Source organism: Euphorbia lathyris, chromosome 2 (genome assembly GCF_963576675.1).
Source record: "Euphorbia lathyris chromosome 2, ddEupLath1.1, whole genome shotgun sequence".
In the NCBI taxonomy this organism is placed as follows: domain Eukaryota; kingdom Viridiplantae; phylum Streptophyta; class Magnoliopsida; order Malpighiales; family Euphorbiaceae; genus Euphorbia; species Euphorbia lathyris.
Window position 1 is genome coordinate 128526274 of NC_088911.1, and position 20276 is coordinate 128546549.

Here is a 20276-nt window from a genome sequence, read left to right on the forward strand (position 1 = left end):
ATTCCTGAATGCAACTGAGGTAAAATATTCACCAATTGAGAAACTCTGCCTTACATTGTATTTTGCTTGTACCAACCTGCGGCATTATATGATTGGGGCAAGGGTGTTGGTGGTATCTCAGACTGACTTGATCAAGTACATGTTGAATAAGCCGCTCATAACTGGGAGGATTGGAAAGTGGTCGCTGGCTTTGGCAGAGTTTACTCTGGTGTACTATCCTCAAAAATCAGTGAAGGGGCAAGCACTTGCAGATTTCCTTGCAGATCACCCTTGTCTTGATGTGAAGGATGAAATAGATCAAGATCTACCAATCTTCAGTGTTGAAAAATCCCACTGGATTTTGAAATTTGATGGATCTAGCACCGAGACATCTACAGGAGCAGGAGTAGTCATTATATCCCCCATGGGAACCAAAACAACAATGTCTTTCAACCTGGATTTCAAATGTACAAACAATCAGGCTGAATATGAAGCTGCGGTCATTGGCCTAGAGATCTTGAGGGAGTTAGGAGCAGATGAAGTCTTGATCCAAGGGGATTCCCAACTCGTGCTGAGGCAACTATCAGGAGAATACAAATGCACTAGTCTCAGCTTGGCTCCATATTATACAGCCGCTGTTCAACTACTGCAGGAATTCAATGACTTTTCCTTTCTTCATGTTCCAAGAGAGATGAACTGGGAGGCTAATGAGCTAGCTCAAATAGCCTCTGGTTTGAAAATGTCGGAAGAACTCACCCATAAGTTGATAATGATCAAGAAGCTCAGACATCCTTCCATCATGGAGAGGGGAATTCAAGTGGAGACATTCAATACATATGTCAATCTAGCTAGTGACTAGAGGAGTCCCATTAAGGAGTATTTGTCGAACCCAGGAAGACGAGTACCTTATTCCCTCAATATTAGAGCATTGAACTTCGTGTTGATGGAAGGTGACTTGTACCGTAAAAATGTAGATGGACTTTTGCTGAAATGCTTAGGATTTCCAGACAGCATGAAAGTTATGAAACAAGTCCACGAAGGAGTATGTGGAGCTTATCAGGCAGGCATCAAGATGAAGTGGCTCATCAGGAGACATGGGTACTTCTGGCCATCTATGCTGAAGGATTGTATGTCTTATGCAAAAGGATGTCGTCAATGCCAAAGATATGGGCAGATTCAAAGAGTTCCTGCAGATGAGATGTACGCAGTCGTCAAGCCATGACCCTTCAGATGATGGGCAATTGATTTGATAGGGAAAATTTATCCTGCATCATCAAAAGGGCAAAGCTTTATAATCGTGGCAACAGACTACTTCACAAAATGGGTGGAAGCCTTACCAATGAAGAAAGTGGACCAGAGAGTTGTTGTGAAGTTCATCAAGGAGAACATCATTCACAGGTACGGGATCCCTCAGTCAATTACCACAGACCAAGGAACCATGTTCACCGGAGATGACATGAAGGACTTCATGGAAGATTATGGAATCAAGTTGTTGCACTCTACTCCTCATTATCCACAAGCTAATGGTCAAGCTGAGGCCTCCAACAAAGTTCTCATCAACATCCTTGAAAACATGATAGAAGATAATCCCAGGGAATGGCATGTCTTACTTTCAGAAACTTTATGGGCATACAGAACATCAAAAAGGAGTGCCACGGCGTCAGTCCTTTCTCATTAACATACGGACATGATGCCGTGCTTCCTATGGAGGTAGTAGTGTCGTCCCTGAGAGTAGCCAGACAAAATGAACTCACTCCAGCAGAATACACAGAAGCTATGATGATGGAACTTGAAGGATCTGATGAAGCTAGAATGCAAGCACTTGATCGAATGATCGCCCAGAAAAAGAAAGTAACCAAAGCATACAATAAGAGAGTGAAGAAAAAGACCTTTGAAGAAGGAGACATGGTTTGGAAACTCATCTTACCAGTTGGGACTAAAGATAGAGCATATGGAAAATGGTCTTCAAATTGGGAAGGACCATTCAAAGTCTTCCAAATTCTAAAAGGAAACTCTTATTGATTAGCTAGCTTGCAAGGGGAGCCACATAAGAGGTTCATCAATGGAAAGTACCTCAAGAAATTCTATCCCACCCTTTGGGAACTGAGGGAGCATCAGCCATAGGATATAGGCAATATGTATTTGATGTAACGCAAAGCAATTTCACTTTGAAAATTGTAAAGCTGGCTTATAGCCGCTATTCTGTTTGCAATAAAATAATAGCAGGCCGCAAGGCCGCAATTTATTCATCATTCAATGTCTATCAAATATGTTTAACAAAGAAATCTATCTAGAAGGGAATCAAATCAAACATCCTCTAAATCTATGGCCTTCAGATCTTCCCAACAAGCCCGAGAAGCAGATCGAAGTTTTTGACGTTCGGCAGCCCATGCTTTAGTTTGGTCATAGTTTGATCTCAAAGAGTTTGCCATAAGTCTCTTGTTATCCCACCTATCTTTCTGGAGGTGGCGCAACTTTTCACCTTGGACTATCGAGCTCATCAGTTCATCTTCAACTGTCTTCAACAGTTTCTTGACTTCTTCCATCTTTTTATACCTTTGGTCGATCAATTCAATGGAAGACTCAACTTCTTGGTCAGCAATAGAGTTACTTTCACACAACTTCTGGTAAAGGAGGTGATCAGAGGCACATGAATCTAACTTGTCACTTAAGAGAGCCAACTGAGGTTTCACAGCAGAGTAATCAGAATGCCATGAGTGAACTTGAGTCTTGAAGTTAGTCAAGCGTTTCTTAAACTCAGCAGAAGAGGAGGGGTGAGTAAGATCATCAATAGTCGAAAAGAGCATCGTCAAATGTTGAGTACAAATTGAGGATATATCAAGATCAGGTGTCGATCGTATCATATTCTTAGAGGCAGAAGTATGGTCTTTATCAGGTGCATCACTATGAGTGTCATTCTCAAGAAAGGAGAAGTCGATGTTAGAAGAAGGATCCTCAAGAGGAAAAGCTTTTACTCCAGCAATTCTATCTAGGAGTGCCTGATCAAAAGTAAAGAAATCTATTAAAAAAAAATCCTAAAGTTGGAAGTTGGTTTCATTTACCTCAGATCTAGAAACAATGGGAGTGTCATTCTTTGATGGAAGTTCCCCTACATGGTCTATGATGGCTAGATCAGAAGAAGATGGAGGTTGAGGGATATTGACCACGCCTGAAGCAGGGATCTCACCTACTGATGGCGAAGTACAATCAACTTGTGCTACAGAAAGTACACCATCATGCTCTGCCTGGTTGCCTTCATCACCTGGGTCAATGGTATCAGCCGAAATATCAGAGGACTTGTCCATTTTTTGCCTTTTTAAAGGAGGGGTATCATCTTCCAAGAGTCTCTCATCTGAATCTAAATCCAAATCTTCAAAGTTAACTTGGGCAAGGAAAGCAAAATCTGCTTCAGGGAAGTCGTCGAGGTCGATAGATTCATCAGGAGCAACATCGGCCACAACAACATCACTATCTTCATCTTCATTGGCATCTTCCTCATCAACCACCTTCCCTGTGTGGAGTATGTGTGAATGGTCTGGTTCAAATCAAAGATGAGAGGAAGTAGAAAGAAGTCAATCAAGAAATTTACCTGATGCTTCTACTTTTTGTTGAAGGTAAAGAAGGCGTAAAGACCACCACTGGTCAAACTCATTAGTAACAATTGAAGAGGCCTTGCCCACTTTTGACAATTTGAAGTGAAAACCATCATTGAGAAGCCGATGTACACGAGATTCAGAAGCTTTGTAACGTTCTTCCAAAGGGAGCAAAGGAGGAGCAGGAATGACCTGAATAAGGCCAAACTGTCAAGCATATAATGCTGGTCAATACAACTCGAAACACGCCGCCGTCCCTGTGATAGTTGGCTTGAAGGTGGCACCGACATGGAGGAAACGAGTTGATAAGAAGGACTTCCACATTTTATATGTCTCATCCAGGTTGATTGTAGAAGCTTTCATTATTCTTCCAGATTCTGGCAGTCTAGAGAAACAATAAGTGAACCTCAACGGAGGCTTATCTTTCAAACAAGAGGAAAACTTGAAGAACTTCCTGGTCTGGGTCATTTTGGTTCTACAACTCATCAGAGACCGACCAATGGGCATAGATGTGTCTAAAACAGAACTTTGAAGATGAGGAAAGTAAGCAAGGAGCCACAATTGAACGATCCAGAGGTTTCCACCAAGGCGGGTGAAAGGTTCATTAGAAACCACGTGGGCAATGTGATGATAAGTTGCACCCAAAAACATGGATCCTAAAGCCAATTTTTTCCCAGTTGCAAGCTCATATGCAATCTTGTATTCTGCAGTTACTTTTCCAGATGCAGTGCAAAAAATATACCGGCAAACAAGAGTCCACAAAAAGAGAAAATGATCAACCCGCTTTCTCTTTGGAGGATGATTAGCCATATATTCGATCAGCCTCACCGAATCCATAGTTCTGTACTTCTTGAAAAATTCTGGAAGCTCATGTCGAACTAAGGAAGGTATCTCAGGACCAACCACTGGTAGTCCTGTTAGCGCAAGCACATCCCTCAAGGTAACAGTCATCGGTACAGGTGGAAATAAAAAAGCATTACAGTTACGTGACCAGAAACCCAAAGCTGCATACAAAAGATTCTTGTTTACTGGAAGCTCTATCTGGGACATTTTAATCAACTCATTGATTCCAAGATTGCACCATTGTCTCTCATACGTTGGCTTCAACCGATTCACCCAGGTAGACCATGCTTTTGTGGCATTTTCACTAGCAAGATGGGGCCAACTTTTGCATTTAACATGTCGGCCGGTGAGAAGACCAGATTTCATCAAAAGAAGTTCTCCCTCTTGAGATATTGGAAAAGGCACTTGAGGAGGTTTGTCTCGACCAGTCGGCAAAAGAGCATACAATTCATCATCATTAAAATTCATCTTGATTGTGTCAGGTTGATGTGCTTTTCCGAGTTCACCAGCACTTTTTCCAAGAGGATTTGCGTGTGACTTTCTAAAAGGTGGAGCAGTTGGTTTCTTGATCAAAGGGGTTTCTGCCAAGTTAAAGGTAAAAATTAAATTTTTTAAAATTTCGGCAGCATTTCCCCTTAAATTTTAAAGTCCCAAAAATTATGTGAACACAAAATTGCTCTTTCACGATTGTCATCCATTCACCAAATATCAAACATCAAACACATTTGAAGTCCATTAAATTTTATTCACAAGTTTGATGGTAAGTTTACCTTTGGAAGACATCTTGGCGGTGATTTCGAGTAAAGGAGTTGCACTTCAGCTAGACGCAACCTCAAGTTTGGTAACACCTTGATTAAAGGAAACCGATCAATGATTGATCCGGCCTTTAATCCTTGAGGCCTTCAAATCCTTCGTCAAAAGAGAAATCGGTTGTGCACTTATTCTCAGAGACTTCAATCAAAGGTACAAACGAGCAAAGAGTTGGTAGTGCAATCACGAAGAACTAGGAAACCGATCAATGATTATCAATGATTGATCCGGCCTTTAATCCTTGCTACCGGTAAGCGTATCGTCACAACAGGAACTGATTCGGTTCAAGAAGATGTAACGGACAAAATAATTCTTCAATCTACAGAGCATTAAAAGAAAAGGGTACTCGTTATTATCAAAGATCCAGTTGCGAACAAAGTAAATTGAATCAAGACAGGAAGAAGATCTTCAAGTGTGAGAGTCTTGAGGAAAAAGAAAAGCTCACCAGGATCACCAATGACACAACTAATGAAATTCACAGAAACCTTTTGTCCTAGAATCCATGGAAGACATCTTTCAAATCTGTGTGCTGAAAGATCATCACAATAACAGTGACTTTAATTTTCATCTACTCGATTTGTCATCACGTCTCTTTTTCTTGCTTCTATTTGCACCGTTCAGGATATTCCAGGAATTGTTTGCTCCTGCAACTGCGACTTGTCAAGGTACGGAATGGATTGAAGCCTCAGGTAAGCCTACTTTGGTTATTTTGGTTTGGTGTCAACAAAAATTAAAAATAGGTTTACGCAGGGTTTTTATTTAGCCTGTTTTCAATTAGGATTGAATTAGGCCTTTTGGGTTTGTTTTAAATTGAATTGGATTGAAACTCTATTAGGATTAAATTAGGCCTTTTAGGTTTGTTTTAAATTGAATTGAATTGAAACTCTATTAGGTGTGAATTAGGTCTTTTAGGTCTGATTTACTAGTATTTAGTTCCGGTATTATCTTTTTTTTTTTTTACTGATTGTGTTGGTTTTTTAAGAAGTTTAATTAAAATGGAAAACTAGTTGTTATATTTTTAATCAAATTAAATTTCTTAAAATTCTAATTAGGATTAACTGCTCAAGATTAAATGTTTAGTCCTTTGTTCAATTAAATAATTTAATTTTAATTTTGTTTTATTTTATTTTATTTTTAACTTTATACATTTCTGATTTTTTGAAGTCTAAAAGATTTTTGTTAGGGATCAAGCATAAATTTTCGTTTCTCAAATCCATGCTTGTGGGGGGCAATTGTTTGCACCATAAATATTTTTTGGTTTTTAATTATTTTTAATATATTTGGCTACGTCTAAGTATATTTTTCCAAAGTGGACATCAAGGGAAACTTGAAGTAAACTTAGGGGAATCAATAGCCAATTAATATTTTAACATATATTTTTGAGCCAATTGAAAAGCAGGAAAAATAGAAAGCGTGAAAATCAGTTTCATCGTGGAACTCAAAGTGGAGCGGTTACTCAATGTGGTGGAGAACATGGATTAGTGGAAAGAAGCAGGAAGTTACCTCCAAAGTCTATTAAAGGAAGAACTCACGATGGAGAAAGCCCAATCAACCAACTCAACAAACCCAAGCAAAAACTCTAGCAAATTATCCTTAGATTTCAGCATCTTTAGATTCCTCAGTTGTTCCCTTAGTTTCAATTTTCAGATCTAAAGTTCATTCATTTCCCAGTACATTTTCATTTTATTTGTTGTTCAATCGTTTCTGTAAGGTCGGTATCGTTTTGATAATCGAATCTTTGGAATTTTACGGTCTCTTTTATTCCATACAATCGTTTTGATAATTAGAAGTTAGAAAGCGCACTCAATTTCATTCCATAGTTTGATAATACTATAATTATCTGGCACGCCCGCAATTTCCCACAAAAGAGCCAAACAATATCAAACACAGATGAGAATTGAAGAGAATTGCATAAAAACTGAGGAAGACAGCGGAAAGATGAAACACAGAAAGAATATAGTCGGCAGAATTTGAGAGAGGTAGGCTAGGGTTTAAGTGTTTAGCTCTAAGTAATATATGTCAGGTTATCCTAATTCTATGTGAATGAGGGAGATAATTGTATGCGAAGGAGGGAGGAAGAAAAACAACAGCGACAATGACCGGAGGAGGGACGATAGATCTGACACATTGGAAGCTGGATTTTAGAAAGAGAATGCGAAGCGGAAACAGGAGCAGTAGCTCTGATACCATATTGAATATACAATAGAGATATAATAGAAAAGATATAATGTTTAATGAATTTCCCTCGATTAGGGTTGATCATAGAACCTTGTATATATATAGTAAATTATATGAGTTAGAGTTTAACTAGGATTGTCAATGCCTAATATAGATAAACATAAACACTAGTTATTAGATAACTCTAAACAAGCCTATTAGCTATCCGTTAGTATCTGATGATAGCTATAGAGATAATTAACAATAATTATCTCTAACAACAGCAACTCCGAGAAACTACTGGGATACCTTTCGGGTTAAGTTTTCGTAATATTCAGAAGTTGGACACGCGTATCTATCAGGGAAACCCGTACATTTCGTAGATAAAAAACGATTGGATTTCATTTCAGGAAAAAAATATAGGTAAATAGAGCAATTATGATTGATAGTTATTTCAAGGAAAATAGAGTAGAAATATCCAAAAGAGTATGTCGATCTCTATGTGCAACAAAAATAAAATCTAAGATAAACCAAAAGACAGAGACGAAAGCTTTCATTGTTTTATCTTTTTTTCTCAAAACGTTTTTTTGAGATTATTTATATTTCATTTATTTAATAATTACGTTGATATAAGAGTTTTATAATTTCTTTTATATACGTTTATTTAGTTACATTACAAAAATTCAAATATAAAAATATATTTTTAATATTTATAAATGTGTCACAATATTTTTAATATTTATATGTTCCACGTTTTCGTGTTCTATGTTTTATAAAAAAGACGTTTTCCGTATCCGTGTCAGATACCATATTCGTATCTAGGCAACATAGGCTGTTGGAAAAAAACTGATTTTCCAAAATGCTACTATTTTTATTAAAAAAAAGATACTTTTCATGGTGACTAATCAAAGATCTAACTTTCATTTTTAAAGTGAAAAACAAACATGAAGAGAAATGTAATAAACAAACACCCCTTTAGTGTGATTTAAAAAACATGAAGATATATTTAACTGTTAATTTGATATATAGGTATAGATTACGTTATCTTTTTATTTAGTTCTATTCTCTTCTTTATTATAATACAATTAATTAGTTTTCTTGCCCATTAAAACCTTATATTTGTTTTTCATCGACCATTCTATGACTCCTGAATTCTATGGCTCATGTAATATATGCAAACTAAAATTAATTGAATATTCACAATACTTTAAACACTATAGTTAAAATAATATTGATACATGTCAGTGTTCGAAATATTGTGGATATTCAATTACTTTTAATTTGCATATATTGCATGAGCAATGAAATTTAGTAGTCATGGAATCATTTTTGAAAAATGAATATAAGATTTTAATGGATAAGAATACTAATTAATTGTATTAGAATAAATAAAAATATATGATTAATTTAATTATGACGTTTAGCTTAAATTGTATATATTTTGTAAAACGTTAAGCTTAAATTCGTATTATTTTGTAAACGTTAAGCCTATATTGGTGCTATTTTGTACGTGAGACCTAAATTGATGCTATATTGTAAACGTTAAGCCTAAATTGATATTATGTTATAAACGTTAAGCTTGGTGCTATTTTGAACGTTGAGCCTAAATTGGTACTTCTCCAAAAACCTTAGACCTATTTTGGTGCTTTATCCCTGTATATATATTAACCCTAAATAATATATTATATAAACTCACCGTTTACAAATAATCTGATCTGCGCCGTTTTTATCGCCTCCTGTTCTTCTTCCCGAAAACAAAATTCTTCTTGCTTGCAATTACTTGAATCCATCGTCCACAACAAGCTCTAACTCGAGGCGTAAAAAATCCTACTTGCTTGATTTGAATTAAGGTCAGTTCTTTTACTTTACTTTAAACTGAATTGAAATTTTAGGGTTTGCCATTGGAGATGTTTTAAACTGATGTTTGAAATAATTATGCCAGTTCATTTTATTTGATATTCGTTAAACCGGCCGTGTCAGATATATTAAGAACCCTAATATTTGTTTGTCACCAGAAAGGTATATGTATTAATATGTACTGATACAGCCACGTGGTGAAGCTCTTAGCCTGTTGATTGAGAGTTTATCACTGTTAGAGTTCATAGGTTGGAATAACATGGATGGAGTGGGTTGAGGGATTTTTCTTTAATATTTGTTTAATGTAAGTGCACATAACTTTAAAAAAAAAATTGTACTGATATAGGCACAAAGAAATTGCAAAAAGATTGTAGAACACAACCAAGAATCACCATAGGCCTAAATATCCAAGAGGATCTCTTCTTCAAGATTACATCAAGACCTTGAACTAAGACGCTGCTGAACCATCAGATTTGGCCATGGAGTTTAATCAGAATAAAAGAAAGAGAAAGGAAATGTTTCAGAGTAGTAGTGGAGAAGTTAGAGGAGAGGTGATCAATCTGGATAATGAAGAAAGCATTGAAGGAGAATTAAATGGCAATGATGATATTTTTTTATGAAGCTACTGATATTGTTTCATTTCATTCAGAAAATAAGGTCTATACACTCTCTGAGGCACCTCACCTGACAGCAGATGTGGTTCAGATCGATACACCTTCAATTCTTTCCGTCAAGAATGCACTCAGATCATTCTTGTTATCAGCAAATCCAAATGATGTAGGCCTTATGATAACTCAAGCTAACAACATCTTTGCATTTCTTCAAGGCCTCAATGCTGATTATCTATCTTTCTATAACTACGTCCGTGCCTACATTCGTCATTGTTTAGAATTGTATGCTGCAGACCAGGAGGTGAATAAATGCAAGCCATCTGAAAAGTCTGTATCTCACTATGATCAACTTGTTCAACAATCAATTGAAGCAAAAAAAGTTGTTTCTGATACTGATAAGGATTTAGTTAAGCTCAAAATGTACATGGTTCCTCTGGAAGCTCATGTTTCTGATTTAAAAGTGTTGCTGGAGAAGTCTGAGTCAGAACTCAGTGAAATGAAAACAGATTTCATAAATCTGGTAGCTAAGAAGAGACAGAAAATTCAAGTAATTGCAGCGCTTGATGCTGAATTGAAGGCAACTGCTAAAATTGATGAACAAGCCGGGAGCAAGATTAGAGAAAGCGTTGCTCGCCAAAAGAAAGCAAGAACGTGTATGGAGAAGGCTAGAAATCAACTACAGGCTCTCTAGAAATTATTGTACTGATGTTGTGAATTCCTCACATCTTTAGAACTAAGGAATATGTCTTAGTTGTTAAAATGTATTTTTCCATGAGAGATATGCGTTTATTTAATTAATTTAGTCTTAAATATTGTTGGATTAAATAAATAAACTTTCACAGTTATAGAGGAAGAGTATAATTGCTGGAAGAAAATTCTCTTATCTTACTATTTCTATTCATAGGTATTTATACATTACAGACATGATTATTGGTAAATGACATAACTCTTTGTAAATACAAATGACTCCTTATGAAACAATGCATCTCTTGATACGCTTGGAATACAATAAACCAAATTAAAGACTATTAATTATAAGTTAATTATTTCAACAAATATTGTACCTTATCATATACTAGTCTAATTGGAACAGAATCTTCTTAGCCCATATTATACTTTAAGGTTAGAGCGTTGATCCCAAATTTGAAGCTTCTGCAGTACAATATACAGAGCCTCCAAAGGGTATATTTGTGTATTGTTAATAATTACGAGGATATATTGAGTGTTTATTTGATATAGGTAGGCGGCAGATGAGACGGAGGTGATGTGAGAGCATTTTTTGTGTCATTTGAAAAATATGAGAAAATTTTTGACGGTTTATTTGATATAGGGTATATGTGACAACACGAACAAATACAATGGTATATATATTACACTTTTGTGTATTTGCACTTAGGATTGTTAGAATACAGGTCTAATTGGTCATTTATGCATTTATTATCATCTATCTTGTTTTTCAACTTCTGGTTCATCATCAAATTTTAGCTTGCCTCTGCTAATAGTTATTAAAGGTGCGCCTTATGGAAGCCTTCATGGCACCAGGTAAGGCGTAATTTGGAAAAGGTTATTGCCTGGGCTTCAGAGCCTAAGTCAAGGCGCGTCTTAGTAACATATATTGTTTTCACTAGAGTTTTATTTTACTATTTTGTGTAAATAAACTATTAATTAATCTCAACCACTAATCTATTTTAAATAAACTCAATCTTAACTCCGAATCTAAATAAGAATATCAAGAGATAAATATAGAAAAATTATTAAAGAGGGATTAAGAGTTGAGTAATGTAAAGAATAGTCTCCACTCAAATAGAACATGCGACACACAGACACGTTAAGTATATGAGGTTTTGTCTTGTTTGCGTAGTCATAAGTGTCTTTTTAGTTTATACTATAACTAGTAATATAGTATTAGCGATATTGATATCAAATATTGATATGTTTTAACTAGTAATGAATATATATATACATATATTTTGCGCCTTGTGTTATTTAGGTGTGCCTCTTGCGTTGAGCCATGAGCTTCTGCTCCGGAATCCTTTAACAGGCGCATGTGCCTTTAACGACTATGGATAAAAGTAACAGAGGTTTGTATCCCCTCTTTACCGTGCTGCATATATGTCTCATAACTTTAGGAAGAAAAAAAACATAATTAAGCCGTTGAATTTTACTTGTTTTAAAGATCAATCACCTAATCAATTTTTTTTCCACATAGAGTCCTTAATCATTTATTTTGTTATGGATCCAACCCTTGTTTAACTTTTTCGTTGAGTTTGGACGGCACGCATCAGTAGGGCGATTTGGTCTATTGCCGTGGACAAATAAAATAAGAGTTATTGACTAGGATAGATAGAGATTACAAAATAAAAAGAAATTATAGAAATCAATTTCTAGTAGATTCTTCCGAGCTCAATCTTCTCATCTTCCATTTCTAGCAGGTTCTTCCAACCGCGATTTCCAGCTTGAAAGAATCTAGTACAAATCCATTTCTGTAATTTCTTTTTACTTTTTACTTTCTCTCTCCTAGTTAAGAAAGTTATTTTTTTATGTGTCTATAGGGAAGTGAAAATATTCATGTCAACAAGCTGAATCCCCCAAAAGCTTGTGTCGCCTAAACTCGACCCAAAAGTTAAATAATGGCTGAATCATAACAGATTCAACGATCAATAGCTCAATGTAAAAATAATTGATCAGGGACTTATTGCAAGGTTTATGGGTTTAATTATGCTTTCTACCTTAACTTTATCTTAATCTTCATGGTTCCACATGGGTAATCATCAATGTTGTTATTCTCAGTGTTTAAAGCATTACTCACATAAAAATTGTCAATTAGAAATCAGAGAACAGGGATGTTCATTTTCGAAGATGTGGACAAAGGAGGTATTCCCAGTACTGCTCTATTTACAATCCTAAAGGTTTTTAGGAGCAGGCAATTAAGCCTCCAAGGAGAGGAAGATTTGTTTTTTTTTTTTTGGCAACAATGATAATTAGGGGATCTCTATTTACTGTTTTTAATTTAAATACCAATTTTCAAGATAGTTAGTGTCAGGAACAACAAAATATTCTAACCAAAGATGCTGCTGTATTTTAAAAGTGTAATTTCATCTTGGGAAATTTACATAGAAACTCATTTTTAAAATTATTAAGTAATAATTTTAATTATGTTAAATTAAGTAAATTATTATTTTTAATATATTTTAAGGACTAGGGTTTATTTAGAATTAAGTTCGTAGTAGTATGATTTAGTTGTAATTTTATATCTATCTATGATGTTCATGTAAAAAAACGCCATCATCTTTATAAGTGGGGATGATATCCAAATTTAGCATCGTTTTTAGAAAGTGCATATTTATTTCTAATGTACGAAATAGTAAAATTTTACTCCTAACATTTTCAAAAAACATCAATTTTACTCTAAACATTTCAAGCAATATCAATATTAGTTATCCCTAACGAAAAGTTTGACATAGTCGGTGTATCATTGTTTGAACCGTTATTTGGTTGTCACATTGGACGCCTTAAACATTAACTATGGTTAAACTAGTTTTCACCAAAAATCAAATGAGGCAAATTGCAAGAGTTTCAACAAAAAAAAAGGAGAATGTTCATACTGGTGGCATCTTTGTAATAGTTAGACAACTGTACAATTTTTTAGTAATTAGTAGTTTTAACTTTTTCTTAGGACATCCTTAGCATGGTTTTGATTGATGAAGTCATGCGCGAGTAGTCTCTTATGCATGGTTTGATGTAGTGGACGGTGCAAGCAGGCCGTGCAACATAAAATTAAGCAATTGGGGTAAATTTCTAGCTAAGTTTTTTTTAGATCTAGATGACATGAGGTCTTAGTTGCAAACAAGATCTAGTTGATATGAATTTAACTTAGAACTAACCATGCATATAGTTATATGTCAAACAAATTTGAGATGCACAAGAGTGAGAAAGAACTTCTCATATCTTGATTGTTAGTTGATCCTTAGGGCACGAAAGTGTTTAAGGATGATCTTCTGAGCTTAATGCTGCTATGGAATATGTTTAATACAAAGAACTTTGGTTAAACATATTAGTAGTGAAGTGTCCTCGAGTTAAAACTAACTAATGGAATATATCTAATATAAAGATATAATTAATCCTCTATATAAAGATGAACATAACATGTGTAGCTTTTAATAGTATTATTATCGCAGTTGTGAATTGCTAGATAGATCTAGTTGTTATGATTTATTCTGTTTGTTAGCATTAGAATCAATGAAATGAACTTAATGAAGAATCCCCTGCCCGAACAGCTTACTTGTGGACGCCAAACCCGTGCTATGGATTTTTTTAGCTTAGGCTGTGTCCTCTACTTCTGCATAACTGATGATTTATTTTTTCGCTTGTTAAGCCCTGATCCCGAATCAAGGTAAAGTATGCTCTTAATTCTCATATCTTGATCATGCTACCTTTGTAGCATAGTGTCACTACCATGTGTTGAAAAGCAAAACTCTGCACAAAACTTCAAACATACCGAGTTTGAGCATGATTTTGAGGCTCGATTCGCAAACGAGCCGAGCTTGAGCACAGAGAAATTTAACTCGAAAGCTCACGAGCATGTTCGGTTATAAGCTCATGAACATATCGGGTTGTAATATTCATGAACATGCTCATGAGCAAGCTCGGTTTGATATTTTTTTTAATAATAATATTTCTATAAAGAGGGAAATGTAAAACTATGTAGTTTTGTGTGAAACTTTAGTTTTTTTAGGTTTTAAAACTACGTAGTTTTGTCAAATGAGATTGAAACCCATGCGGCTTCATGCCTCCCTCATCCTCACTTGAGTCACCTCTCAGACCTTAGTCCAACTCTCAGTCTCTTGAGGTTGTTCATGATTGAAGTTCATGGACAAAATTAAAGAGCTGATCGCGAGCACTTTCACGATTATATGATTTCTTAACGGACCGGGAACCAACATGAGGTCGAGCTCAAGCTCATCCATTTTTTGCCGAGCCGAGCATGAGCAAGTTAAAGCTTGACTCGGCTGAATCACTACCTTAGTTAGATTAGGAATCTTGTGAGAAATGGATCGGAGTTAGTGGAATTTGCCCTTATGAAAATCTAATTGAAGTTTGGAAGTTGTTTATTTGAGAAGTAGTTACTTGTTTATTAGGTAATGAAACCTCAACCATTCATTTTGCATCAAATGTTTGAGATTATTAACATGACCTCTCAAGTCGGTTTTCAACTTGAGAGGAACCTAATCTGTTTATCTTCTTATGTCGTCAGACCGGGATTATTAATGATGTGGACATCCTAACTGGGATCACTGATCACGCGCGCCCTGGCGGATCCTCAAACATCAGGCCCACGGAGGTTGTACCTAGGAGGGCGGATTCCCAGGACATACAAGCGGGGCGGATCTAGGAGTACGCCAAGAGGCGTATCAACATCTACCCTGGGCGGATCTCTAGGTTTACTTCCTCCCGAAGTAATTCACCAATAACCCTGACAATCCGTACATGTACCATTGTACTGATTGTCGGGGCGTATCACCTATTTTACCCTTTTATGGATAGCCTTATTGGAACCCTAGTAGGGGTAGTCCTTGTCTTTTATTATCATTAGGAGGATGTATTCAATCAAAATCATTAGCTTTGAGAACCTAAGGTTTATACCTTGTTTATTGGGATCCACTCCTTCTAGTTTAGCTAAAGAAGAACCTCTTTGTTGGTTTACGATTAAAACCTCCATTTATCGCTTTCAATCTGTATCAGTTGGTATCAGAGCCGATCGTTTCCTGACCCGAAACTTCTTTTGGCAATGGTTCAACCCCGACAACCGCAAGATTCCATGGAAACCAGTGACCGGAGGTATGAGGAGCTGAGGGAGCACCTCGCGGAGCAGATCCAAGCCAGCCATGAGCGGCAGAGGCAAACCGACCAATGGTTCCTAGAGCTAGCCACCTCCCTAGAAAACTTCAAACTGGAGGTTCTGGCTCTAATCCGACCAACCGCGGGAGGATCAACCCAGAGAAAGGAAGGAGTCCCTGAACAACAGCTTCCACAAATGGGTCCTAGGGATCCTGAGGTAAGAAGACCCAACTTTGTCCTTGTGCATAACGCTGATAGTGATAGTGATGACTTTGAGGGTATCGGGAATGATGATACCGTTAGAACTATGAGGGATGTTGGGCCTATTGACAACCGACGTGTGGAGGTTGCTAGAGTATACCCAGGTCTAGGAAACTTTGATAGAGATGATGCCTTTAAGCTAAAAATAGACTTACCATCTTTTGGAGGCAAACTTGATATAGAGGGATTCTTAGACTGGTTATCGGAAGTTGAACGTTTCTTTGAGTATGATGGGATTCCTGATGAGAGGAAGGTGAGGCTGGTGGCGTATCACCTGAAGGGTGGCGCATCAGTTTGGTGGGATCAGATAAGGGAAGAAAGAAGAAGAGGGGGCAGAGATCCGATTAGATCTTGGCTACGGATGAAGGCGATGTTGAGGGAGCGGTTCTTACCGCCGGATTATGAATAGTATATTTACAGTTCCTACAGGGGATGCTCTCAAGGGACCCGAAGTGTCCATGAGTATACCTCCGAGTTCTTGAGGCTTTCAGCAAGGACCAACTTGTCAGAAACTGAAAGCCAAAAGACCTCTAGGTATCTAGAAGGGTTGAGATACAACATCCAGGATCGTATTGGCGCATATATGGTGGTTCGGGTACAAGATGCCAGGAATTTAGCCCTCAAGGCTGAATCCCAACTAACCGGGAGATCCAGGAGATCCGCCACTACTGAGTATACACCTGGAGGAAGAGATAGCGTGAAGTCTTATGACAAAGGCAAGCAGGTGGCGAGTGCCAGTGGGGCCAAGGTCAACAGTGTGGGAAGGGGATCTGTCGGAGATACTAGGCCGTACAAGGAAGCACCTATACCACCTAAGAACAACAATTCGTATGCGAGGCCAGCGCCTTTCAAATGTTTTCGGTGCAATGAGCCAGGCCATAGATCCAACGAATGTCCTAGGAGGAAGAGCGCCAACATGGTGGAGAGGTATGAAGATGACTACGATGAAGGGGATAAAGTATTTTGTGAACCCTTAGGGGAAGATGATGATGAGGCGGATGAAGAGAGATACGCCATTCATGTGGTACGACGTTTGTTAGTCTCCAGCCCGATAGAGGGGGATCAGAGGCACCGACTATTCAGGACCCGCTGTCTTGTGAAAGGTGGGCGATGTAATGTGATAATAGATAGTGGGAGCCAAGAGAACATTGTGAGCAGCAACGCCGTTCGGAAATTCGGGTTGTTGGCGGAGGCGCATCCCGACCCTTATAGGGTGGGATGGATAAAAAACGTGGGTGAACTTAGGGTGACCCAAAGATGCAGGGTACCTATTGTGATTGGTGATTACAGTGATGAAGTCTGTTGTGATGTGGTCGATATGGATGCCTGCCACCTATTGTTGGGCCGACCCTGGCAGTTTGATAACGACGCCACCCACGCAGGAAGAGAGAACACTTACAGATTTGTGAAGAATGGGGTGAAGTTCCTACTTACGCCAATGATGAGAGAGCCAAATATCGACGAGAAGTCTACCTTGGTAGTCTGTCCTACACACAAATCATTTGTCAGTGAATGTGAAGAGAGCCAGATGGTGTATGTGGTAATGGTTAAGGCGAATCACGAATCCGCCTAAAGGGGCGAAAGGGAGATGCCGACTGAAGTGACCCGCCTAATTGGCGAATATCAAGATATGTTCCCTGAAGGGCTGCCGAGTGGGTTACCACCTTTGAGGGACATCCAACATCATATCGATCTTGTGCCCGGGGCTAGTTTACCAAGCCTCCCTCATTATCGGATGAGTCCAAAGGAAAATGACATCATGAGACAGAAAGTGGAACAGCTCATTGAGATGGGATACGTTAGAGAAAGTATGAGTCCATGCGCCGTCCCAGCCCTACTTACGCCCAAGAAGGATGGATCTTGGCGGATGTGTGTGGACAGCAGAGCTATCAACAAGATCACTATCAAGTATAAGTTCCCTATTCCAAGGCTGGATGATATGCTAGACCAGCTTGGCGGATCCCGAGTTTTCTCCAAGATTGATCTCTGGAGCGGTTATCATCAGATACGAATTCGATTTGGGGATGAGTGGAAGACCGCCTTCAAAACCAGAGATGGATTGTATGAGTGGTTAGTTATGCCATTTGGGATGACTAACGCCCCCAGTACTTTCATGAGGCTGATGAATCAGGTACTTCGCCCGGTGATTGGAAAATTTGTAGTTGTGTATTTTGATGACATCCTGATTCATAGCGAGACCTTGGTGGAGCATGTGGAGCACTTACGGGTAGTGTTTGACCTATTAAGGAAACACCAGTTATACGCCAACACTAAGAAGTGTGACTTCGTCATGGAAAGCCTGGTTTTCCTTGGGTTCGTGGTTAGTGGCGATGGGGTCCAAGTTGATGGGGAAAAGGTAAGAGCCATCCGAGAATAGCCTACTTCGAGGAACGTAGGGGATATCAGGAGTTTTCATGGGCTAGCAACATTTTATCGCTGATTCATCAAGAACTTCAGTTCCATAGTGGCCCCGTTGACGGAATGTTTGAAGAAGGGAAGGGGGTTCGAATGGACGGATGCCCAAGAGAAGAGCTTCGCCCTGATCAAAGAAAAGTTGAGTACAGCGCCTGTGCTGGCGTATCCCAATTTTGATAAATTGTTCGAAGTTGAGTGTGATGCCAGTGGAGTTGGGATTGGTGGAGTCTTGATGCAAGAAAAGAGGCCCATTGCATATTTCAGTGAGAAGCTCTATGAGGCACGGCAAAAGTGGGCCACGTATGATCAAGAGTTTTATGTTGTAGTGAGGGCGTTGAAAGTGTGGGAACATTACTTGGTGGGGAAAGAATCCATCCTCTACATTGACCATCAAGCTCTCAAGTACCTGGGAAGTCAGATGCAACTTCGAAGCTCCATGCATGCCCGGTGGTCCGCCTTCATAGATAAGTTCCCCTATAAACTTATCCATAAGGCTGGAAAACAGAACAAAGTGGCGGACGCCTTGAGTCGAAGGCTGTCACTCATAAAGACAGTAAACCTGGAAACCGATTGTTTTGAACACATCCGTGGAGAATACTTGGCGGATCCTGATTTTGGCAGTATCTGGAAAAAGTGTCAGCACCAGCATGGGGATGGGGCGTATCATCTGATGGATGAATATCTCATGAGGGGCAACCAACTTTGCTTACCCTGCACTTCCATCCGCGAGAAGGTTGTTCGTGATCTATCAGGCGGATCCCTGGGAGGGCATTTTGGGCGAGACAAGACATATGAAGCAGTGAGTTCCCGTTATTTCTGGCCAAAGATGAGGAGAGATGTTGCCTACTTAGTAGAATGATGCTAAATTTGTCAGACCGCCAAGGGACGCAATACAAATGCTGGCTTGCAGCTACCTTTGCCTGTGCCAGAGACCATATGGGAGGATCTGTCCATAGACTTTGTCCTAGGGTTACCCAGAACTCAGAGAGGCATGGATTCCATCTTTATCGTGGTTGATCGGTTTTCAAAGAAGGCCCAATTCATACCATGTCGCAAGACTAATGATGCATCAGCGACTGCTAAGCTATTTTTCAAAGAGATTGTCAGGCTCACTACAACAAATCACTACTTGCGCCACAAATCATGCCACATGAATTCAAAATTTGTGGCATATTTTCATTTAGCCATGGGAAAAAAAGCTTTCATCATAAAGTGTAGATTACTTGATTTATTTATGCCACAGGTAATTGTTTTTCATGGCAAACATATACTTATGCCACGAATTTTGCCACGATAATTTTTTTTTCGTGGCTAAATTTATTTGTGCTACGGTAAAATACCCGTGGCATAAAATTACTTATGCTAAAGACAATTTATTTCTTATTAAGAAAATTACTTATTTTAAATTTAATTCAACATACTATTAGTTTTAATATATTAATTTTTTTGTCTTTATTCTTCTATGTATGTAATGTGGCGGGAAGAGAAAAATTACTTTGCTCCAAAAGTTTCATAACCTAGCCACCCCCAATCTCTATACTCTTGCTAACCCTAACCCACGTTTCTCTCTGTACTCTTCCTCAATTTCTCAAGTTCTGGTATCTTTGAAATTCCTTTGTGCCAAAAGGTTAATTAACTGTCAGGTTTCGATCGAGTCTGAAAATCAAACATTAAGATTCTGTGCTACATATTCTTACTCATCCCCAATTTTTGGGCAACAAAAAATTCAACGTCAACACCATCTGCGGTACTCTCTCTTTTCCATTAAGTGTTTTGAGTTTTTAATTGTTGAGAAATTTAGAACTAATTCGAATTGGTTGGTTCTTAAGACATTTTTCAATTTTAGTTTAAGGTAGAGCTCAATTTTAGCTACGTATGTGTCTTCCTCCACTGATTACTTAAATATTTATCT

At 38.0% G+C, this 20276-nt stretch overlaps 2 protein-coding genes across 2 annotated transcripts in view; one reads left to right on the forward strand and one right to left on the reverse strand.

The window, feature by feature from the left end:
* Nucleotides 1–20276, forward strand: part of LOC136217468 (serine/threonine-protein kinase/endoribonuclease IRE1a-like) — an 80584-nt gene that overhangs the window by 38277 nt on the left and 22031 nt on the right.
* Nucleotides 2286–3284, reverse strand: LOC136220231 (uncharacterized). The gene is made up of 2 exons (XM_066008019.1): nt 3042–3284; nt 2286–2978 (listed from the first exon to the last, which is right to left on the reverse strand). Exons 1-2 carry the CDS (start codon nt 3282–3284, stop codon nt 2286–2288), a joined length of 936 nt encoding a protein of 311 aa, XP_065864091.1.